At 43.0% G+C, this 8,848-nt stretch overlaps 1 protein-coding gene across 1 annotated transcript; it reads left to right on the top strand.

Annotated features, from left to right (window-relative positions):
• The first annotated feature begins 2,688 nt into the window (after positions 1 to 2,688).
• Positions 2,689 to 5,754, top strand: LOC116373024 (zinc finger protein 709-like). Its single transcript, XM_031821727.1, has 2 exons — positions 2,689 to 3,315; positions 3,627 to 5,754. Exons 1-2 carry the CDS (start codon positions 2,689 to 2,691, stop codon positions 5,727 to 5,729), a joined length of 2,730 nt encoding a protein of 909 aa, XP_031677587.1. The 3' UTR covers positions 5,730 to 5,754.
• The last annotated feature ends 3,094 nt before the right edge of the window (positions 5,755 to 8,848 follow it).

The following is an 8,848-nucleotide window of genomic DNA, read 5'->3' as shown; positions in this document are numbered from 1 at the left end:
ACCTATTTAGGTTACTTTTGCACATTTGGATATTGCCTACGGGTAGTTTTTATTGATTTATTTCACATTTTATTTAACCACGTGGCCAGTTAATAACAAGTTCTCATTTACAACTGCGACCTGTCCAAGATAAAGCAAAGCAGTGCGACACAAACAACAACACAGAGTTACACATGGAATAAACAAACGTACAGTCAATAACACAATAGAAAAGTCTATATACAGTGTGTGTAAAGGAAGTAAGATTAGGATTGGGATTGGGCGGATTACTTGAAAAATGTAACTCGTTGCTGATTGCAGTTACATGGATTGCAGTTATAATCCTCTGGATTACTCTAAATGAGTAACGTAATCTGATTACAATTGGATTACTTTCCCTTCTTTAACACCCAGAAATATTTTTAAACCTTTTAAAAACATTCACTTAATATAGTGTAACAAGTATAACATTAGACCGTTCCCTCGCCCATATCTGGGCGCGAACCAGGGACCTGCACACATCAACAACAGTCACCCAGGAAGCATCGTTACCCATCGCTCCACAAAAGCCGCGGCAATTGCAGAGCAAGGGGAACAACTACTTCAAGGTCTCAGAGCAAGTGACGTCACCGATTGAAACGCTATTTAGCGCGCACCGCCGCTAACTAAGCTAGCCGTTTCACATCCGTTACACTAGCATTTTGTTGTAGTTGTTGTAGTATTTCCACACTGGGGACTAGTGTGAGAGCATAGTCTAAAGATCCTGAAATTCACATGTTCTATTCTAAAAGCATAGTTACAGAGAGGACTCCATACTAACATGTTCAGTTGGTGGCATCAGCCCGTGATTTGGTCGTATCACAATTAGAAGCCTCCTCATCTTATGGAGTCATTTGGAAGTGTTCTAGAATAGGGCTACTAGAATGTTGTGATGCAACAAATAAACAGGTGTATTCTAACATCATGTCCAAGCACCAATGCATGATTCCAGAAATGTTTATGTGCAAACTAAACCTGTGATTAACATTCGTTTTTGTTTTGACAATTGAGCAATTGCTGCTATTATTATTTTTATTATTTTTTGTTCTTCAATAGAGATTCATTTTCCTTCATATTTTTTGGCCACTTATATCACATGGACTAATTCATTTGGCGCTAATCCACCACCTGAGGAAGTGGTTAGCTGAATTGCTAACTCTAAATACAGCCTAATATCACTGATAGTTAGCCATGTAATTGATATCTAACAGATGGCTACATTTAGTGTATAGGCCTATACACTCACCTTGAATGACCAACGTGAGTGCCCTTTGATCATTATTGAATACAATTCAGAACAGAAAGACATTTTCTCTCCAGGAGAAACAACACTGGTTGATCCTTTTCTCTTCAATAGAAACAACACTGGTTGATCCTTTTCTCTCCAATAGAAACAACACTGGTTGATCCTTTTCTCTCCAATAGAAACAACACTGGTTGATCCTTTTCTCTCCAATAGAAACAACACTGGTTGATCCTTTTCTCTCCAATAGAAACAACACTTGTTGCTTTCAATACAGAGTTGCTTTCAATACAGAGTTTTTGCTGCGATTAGGCTACATTTTGAAATATTGTGCAACCAGAAAGCATTTTCACAAGAGAGAGAGAGAGAGAGAGAGAGAGAGTGAAACTGCACTGCTTCAAAGACCTCTACTGAACCATCTTTGTGTGATATAACCCGGGATGAATTAAACTTGAATGAAAAAGCCTACGAGATTATAAAGTTATTTTAAATTACAAACCGGGTATTTCGGGTCCTGCATGCTGATTGGCTGAAAGCGGGGTGAGCAGGCAGTGGCTCGGGTTGTTGATGTCCTTGATGATATTTCTGGCCTTCCTGTGACAACAGGTGCTGTAGGTGTCCTGGAGGGCAGGTAGTTTGCCCCCGGTGATGCGTTGTGCAGACCGCACCATCCTCTGGAGAGCCCTGCGGTTATGAATGAGTGTTGGGTTAGTCGGAAGGGTTTAAAAAATATATTTTATTTTATACTTTTTTAATTTCCCCCTTTTCCCGTTTTGTATCACAAAGTATCATGGATGTATATTAAAGTCCAGTTGGGGTCCGTAATGCAACATATTGGATGCCAACCGGCGTTAGATCCCAAAGAAGAAGAAGAAGAAGCAGAATGCGACGTCATCGAACTGCTGCCAGTAGAATTGTGGTCAAAATGTAAACATCAGAAGGAAAATCACAGACTATATGATCAGAGTAATTAAAAACAGCCAGGTATATTATAAATACATATATAGACCATTTATATTCGCTTTGTAGATATGCATAGTCAGCGATATAGCTGCTAGATGGCTAGGTCCACATGGGTAGCTAGCTAAGTTAGCACATGCTGATCTAGCTACGCTAACGTGAAGCTGCTTTGTACACCGCTATCTAGTTAGATCTGTTGTAGTGTTTATTGTATACTGTAAGATGAGGTTTATTTTCCCAACTTTGCTACACGTTCAAGCTGTGAATGTGTATTTCCAGGATCTGTAAATCGATTGAACTGACTTGGGTCCCCTACACAACGTGAACAGAATAGCTAGCTAAGCTAAGTAGCCAGCTAACTTGCTAAACGGCTAACAAAGCAACGGTCACGTCCCAGGCTACTTTGTAGACGGCTGCCAGATCTCACAACGCCTGGTGACGTGTTTTAAATATCAGCTAATGAGGACATGAAGTTACAGATGAGTGTTTTGATGTGTACATCTTTTTTTTACAGGTTCTCTAAAGTCCTGCCATTGACTGCATTGTCGTTGTTGCCACACGAGCAGGACAATATGAATCCACTCAGTTCAGAGAAGGAAACGTTGATTGATGAAATTGAACAGAGTTTATTCACTTTAACCGTGGACAATTTACGCTACCTGTGTGAACGTCATGGCAAAGATGGATCTGAAATTAAAGGGATGAATCATCGCTTATTAAGGCGTAAAGTCATGGAGGAAATGTGGGACAATACGGATTCAATCAAATCAGAGGAGCAGGGAATGTCTTGGTTACTCCATCTGAAAGAGGACATCAGAAGGATGCTGGAGGATGCTAGTGGGGCACAAATTAGTCCCAGCAAGTCCGATGATGATGATGCTATCGACTATGACGAAGAATGCGACAAGGAGGACATCGATTGGTTGCCTAGCAATGGACTGAAGGCGGAACACTTGAGTTCCAGCCAATCCGATGACGACGCTGCAGACTGCGACAAAGACTGGGACGTGGAGGACAAGGATTGGTTGGCTAGCGATGGGCTGGAGGCAGAGTCAGATCCAGAGAGGCACACTCCAGAGCAGAGAGTAAGAGAGGTGAGTATTTATTTTTCCCAGTCATAAAATTATTCCTTGACCTCCTTCTATAAATGCGTTGGAGGAGAAGATTCAAGGTTCATCCTCTTGGAATTTCTCCTCCAATGTTTTTTTGAAAAGGGGTCAAAGGTTGAGAGGGAAAAAAGAAAGAAGGAAAAACTTTTGAGATTATTACCCTGATTATTACCCTGATTATTACCCTGATTATAACCTGAGTATTACCCTGAGTATTACCCTGAGTATTACCCTGAGTATTACCCTGATTATTACCCTGATTATTACCCTGATTAAGTCTGTCTCTTTTTTTTAAGGATTTCCAGGACAAGCCTCCCCCACCCCTCTCCCCTCGCCCAGAGTCTCCAGGTCATGCCTTTCCCAGTAGTATCTTACTGCAGAGTCAGAAGAGGGTGTCCGTGCGGCTGGTCGACTGCAGGAAGACACCGGGGCAGAGTAGCCATATAATACACAAGACAACACAGACGGGAGAGAAACCCCACAGCTGGTCTAATGCTGAACAACACAAAACCCTCTCAGGAGACAGGCCTGGCTCCCATATCTGTGATCACTGTGGGAAGAATTTTACCACAGCAAGAAGTCTACAACTACACCTACAGAACCTGAAGAGATTCAGTGATACCGTCACTGCAGAGAAACCACACGTGTGCTCTGAATGCGGAAAGGGATTCTCTCAGGCCTACAGTCTTAAGATACATTGGAGAACTCACACTGGGGAGAAACCGTACGTTTGTTATCAGTGTGGGAAGGGTTTCACTGAATCTGGAACCTTAAAGAGACACATCAGAACTCACACGGGAGAGAAACCTTTCCACTGCCCTCGTTGTGGGAAGGACTTTATTGAATCTGGAGGCTTGAAGAAACACATCAAAAGAGCTCACCCAGGAGAGGAGGTCATTGTCCCTCAGAAGAGCGTCCATACAGGAGAGAAACCTTACCATTTCTCCTCTGACGACTGTGGGATGAGCTTTGCTACCTCACGCGAACAGAGACTACAACAGAGAAAACACACAAGAGAGCTTCGCAGCACGCCTAACGCTAAGCAACGCAAGGAACCTCTCTCAGGAGATGGCTCCCATATCTGTGATCACTGTGGGAAGAATTTTACCACAGCAAGAAGTCTAAAACTACACCTACAGTACCTGAAGAGATACAGAGATAACTTGACTGGAGAGAAACCACACGTGTGCTCTACATGCGGAAAGGGATTCAGTGAGGCTGGCAGTCTTAAGAGACACCTGAGAACTCACACTGGCGAGAAACCGTACGTCTGCCATCATTGTGGGAAGAACTACAATGATTCTGGAAACTTACAGAAACACATCAGAACCCACACAGGTGAGAAACCTTACCACTGCTCGGATTGTGGGAAGAATTTCCGTGTAAAAATAAGCCTTGTACATCACCAGGAAATTGTTCACACAGACCACCCTCACCGCTGTGGTCAATGTAAGAAGAGTTTCATAACTGCAGAAAGACTGGAATCACACATTAAGACACGACACCCGCCTAATGATCCTCTGAAGAACCCACATGTGTGCTCTGAATGTGGAAGGGGATTCAGATATGCCGACAATCTTAAAATACACCTGAGAATCCATACCGGGGAGAAACCGTACGTCTGCCCTCGTTGCGGTAAGGATTTTACCCAATCAGGACTCTTACAGAGACACATGAGAACTCACACGGGAGAGAAACCCTATCACTGCTCAGTGTGCGGGATGAAGTTTCGTCATACAATCTCGTTAAAGCAGCACCACCTGAAGAACCACAAGGGGGAGACACTGGGTCCAGTCCGTATGCACCAAGGCCCTCTTCCATGCCCCCACTGTGGGGAGAAGTTCTCTACCAAGGCTCTTCTGAAGGATCACCTGCAGAAGACCCACAACAGCCGTGTCCACTGCCCACAGTGCGACAAGACCTTCTCCACTAAACGTAATTTACTAGTCCACCAGAGGAAGCACACTGGAGAGAGGCCTTACCTTTGCCCTCAGTGTGGGAAGAGTTTCTCTCTGACAGGGAGTTTAAAACTTCATCTCCGGATTCATGCGGGTGAGAAACCTTACTGCTGTACTTACTGTGACAAGAGCTTCACAAGTAAGAGCCACTGCACTCTTCACCTGCGAATCCACACTGGAGAGAAACCGTACCAATGCCCTGACTGCGGGAGGAGGTTTCGTGACGGGAATGTCCTGAAAAACCACCGGCGGACCCACACAGGAGAGAAACCGTTCCAATGCCGCTTGTGTGATAAAGCCTTCGCCCAGTTGAGCAGTCTGAAGAAACATCAGGAGACACACAGGCAAACTCAGCCTGTCTCTGTCCCAAGACTCCCTAATCCCTACCTACCACCAAATCAGCATGTCCCTTATCCCTACCCACATCACACTCCATTGTAACCTGGTTTACACCTGTCCAATCCATTATAGGTGTGTTTACTACTTCAAGGAAACAAGATGTGAAGCATGTGTTTTTTAGGGGTGGTATATTTGATGTTGTAATTGTTTTAATGGAGACAGGTTAGAAGTAGAGGGGGAGACAGATGAGGAGGGAAGACAGTGAAGAGTAGATGCAGGGATTGAACCCTGGTCTCCATTGGGGAGGCTGAGGCATACATAGAGTATCCAGCTGTGCTACCACAAGACTACATGTACTAGAGCTGGGACATTAAACCCAGAATGATCTACAGCGAACATACCAATCACTTATTGCAGGGCGTTTTGCTCTGTCATTCATTACGATAAATGTTGTAATTTTTTAAAATTTCACCTTTATTTAACCTTTTTTTAACTAGGCAAGTCAGTTAGGAGCAAATTCTTATTTTCAATGACAGCCTAGGAACAGTAGGTTAACTGCCTGTTCAGGGGCAGAACGACAGAACAGCGTTTTGCTCTGTCATTCATTACGATAAATGTTGTAATTTTGTCAGCTCGGGGATTTGAACTAGCAACCTTTCGGTTATGAGTCCAACGCTCTAACCACTAGGCTACCCTGCTGCCCCAAATAACCCTATACACTAGAACGTTTCAAATGAAACAAGTTTGTTAATATGGCTGATTGTTCATGGGACAATTCATGGCTAGAACCATCCAACTAGTAGTAGTATTTTTAAAAGGATAATTGATTAATTACCGTGGTGCTCGTTGATGTTATAAATGTATTGTTCTGTATGTCGTTATCCACATCAGTTCAGGCAATTTATGACGATATGGAGATTTGTGACCATATCGCCCGCAGCTCTACTGTGCATCTCTGTAAAGGTATTGGAACAGAACCCTAGACTTAGAACCCCCCCCACACCCTTTACCTATCACATCCCGTTTGGCCCTGACCGTTCCGACATGGATCTAAACGCAGGGGATTGTTACAAGCATCGGGCTGAAGAGAGCTTCCACCATTGGTCAAATCCATTCCAGAATAGGAGAATCTCAATTTCTTCGCGTCGGCTTCTCAAAAAACCCATTGGATGAGAAGGTCAGAGGTTCCCCATCCGCTCTGACTTTCTTATCCAATGGGTTTTGAGAAGGAGGCGAGGAGAGAGGACGCGAGGAATCAAAGGCAATTGAAGATTCTCCCAAAGTGTTCAAATTTGTCACACTTGTGGAGAATCGGGACACCCGCCCATGAAGTAGAACTCGATACAACTGACCTCCTGTCACTGGACAAAGTATTGGATCAGTTCCAGGTTCTGATTCCAGGTTCTGATTCCAGGTTCTGAAAGGCTCGTCTTCAAACATTCTAAATGACTCCATAGAATTCCATAGCAGTGTTTCCTGTATATATATATTACTGGGAAGGTATTGCACTTTGTCTGTTTCAAACATAAATTATTTTACTCTGATCACATTCTTGCCTAGGAGTTTTTTTGTATGAACGGGTTGACAGTCAAATCAAATTGTATTGGTCACAGACACAGTTCACAGCAGGTATAAAAGATGCAGGGAAATGTGAATGTGCTAGTTCCCTCCACAATACAGTACATAACAACAATAAGAGTCCAGTCAATAACAAGTAGTAGTAGAGGTAGTATGGGTAGTAGTAGTAGTATGGGTAGTATGGGTTGTAGTAGTAGAGGTAGTATGGGTAGTAGTAGTAGTATGGGTAGTATGGGTAGTAGTAGTAGAGGTAGTAGTAGTAGAGGTAGTATGGGTAGTAGTAGTAGAGGTAGTATGGGTAGTAGAGGTAGTATGGGTAGGTAGTAGTAGAGGTAGTATGGGTAGTAGTAGTAGGGGTAGTAGAGGTAGTATGGGTAGTAGTAGTAGTAGAGGTAGTATGGTAGTAGTAGTAGAGGTAGTATGGGTAGTAGTAGTAGAGGTAGTATGGTGTAGTAGTAGTAGAGGTAGTATGGGTAGTAGAGGTAGTATGGGTAGTAGAGGTAGTATGTGGTAGTAGTAGTAGAGGTAGTATGGGTAGTTAGTAGTAGAGGTAGTATGGGTAAGTATGAGTAGAGGTAGTATGGGTAGTAGTAGAGGTAGTATGGGTAGTAGTAGTAGAGGTAGTATGGGTAGTAGTAGTAGAGGTAGTATGGGTAGTAGTAGTAGAGGTAGTATGGGTAGTAGTAGTAGAGGTAGTATGGGTAGTAGTAGTAGAGGTAGTAGGGTAGTAGTAGAGGTAGTATGGGAGTAGTAGATATAGTATGGTAGTAGTAGTAGAGGTAGTATGGGGTAGTAGTAGTAGAGGTAGTATGGGTAGTAGTAGTAGAGGTAGTATGGGTAGTATAGTAGAGGTAGTATGGGTAGTAGTAGTAGAGGTAGTATGGGTAGAGTAGTAGAGGTAGTATGGGTAGTAGTAGTAGAGGAGTATGTAGTGTAGAGAGGTAGTATGGGTAGTAGTAGTAGAGGTAGTATGGGTAGTAGTAGTAGAGGTAGTATGGGTAGTAGTAGTAGAGGTAGTATGGGTAGTAGTAGAGGTAGTATGGGTAGTAGTAGTAGAGGTAGTATGGGTAGTAGTAGTAGAGGTAGTATGGGTATAGTAGTAGAGGTAGTATGGGTAGTAGTAGTAGAGGTAGTATGGGTAGTAGTAGTAGAGGTAGTATGGGTATTAGTAGAGGTAGTATGGGTAGTAGTAGTAGAGGTAGTATGGGTAGTAGTAGAGGTAGTATGGGTAGTAGTAGTAGTAGTAGTATGGGTAGTAGTAGTAGAGGTAGTATGGGTAGTAGTAGTAGAGGTTGTATGGGTAGTAAGAGGTAGTATGGGTAGTAGTAGTAGAGGTAGTATGGGTAGTAGTAGTAAGGGTAGTATGGTAGTAGTAGTAGAGGTAGTATGGGTAGTAGTAGTAGAGGTAGTATGGGTAGTAGTAGTAAAGGTTAGTATGGGTAGTAGTAGTAGAGGTATGTTGGGTAGTATAGTAGTAGAGGTAGTAGTGTAGTAGTAGTAGAGGTAGTATGGGTAGTTAAAGAGGTAGTAGTGGGTAGTAAGTAGTAGAGGTAGTATGGGTAGTAGTAAGTATAGGTAGTATGGGTAAGTAGTAGTAGAGGTAGTATGGGTAGTAGTAGTAGAGGTAGTATGGGTAGTAGTAG

This window comes from Oncorhynchus kisutch, unplaced genomic scaffold, assembly GCF_002021735.2.
Source record: "Oncorhynchus kisutch isolate 150728-3 unplaced genomic scaffold, Okis_V2 scaffold4011, whole genome shotgun sequence".
Classification (NCBI taxonomy): Eukaryota; Metazoa; Chordata; class Actinopteri; order Salmoniformes; family Salmonidae; genus Oncorhynchus; species Oncorhynchus kisutch.
The sequence above is the reverse complement of the archived record's forward strand: the minus strand, read 5'-3'. Positions and strand labels throughout refer to the sequence as shown.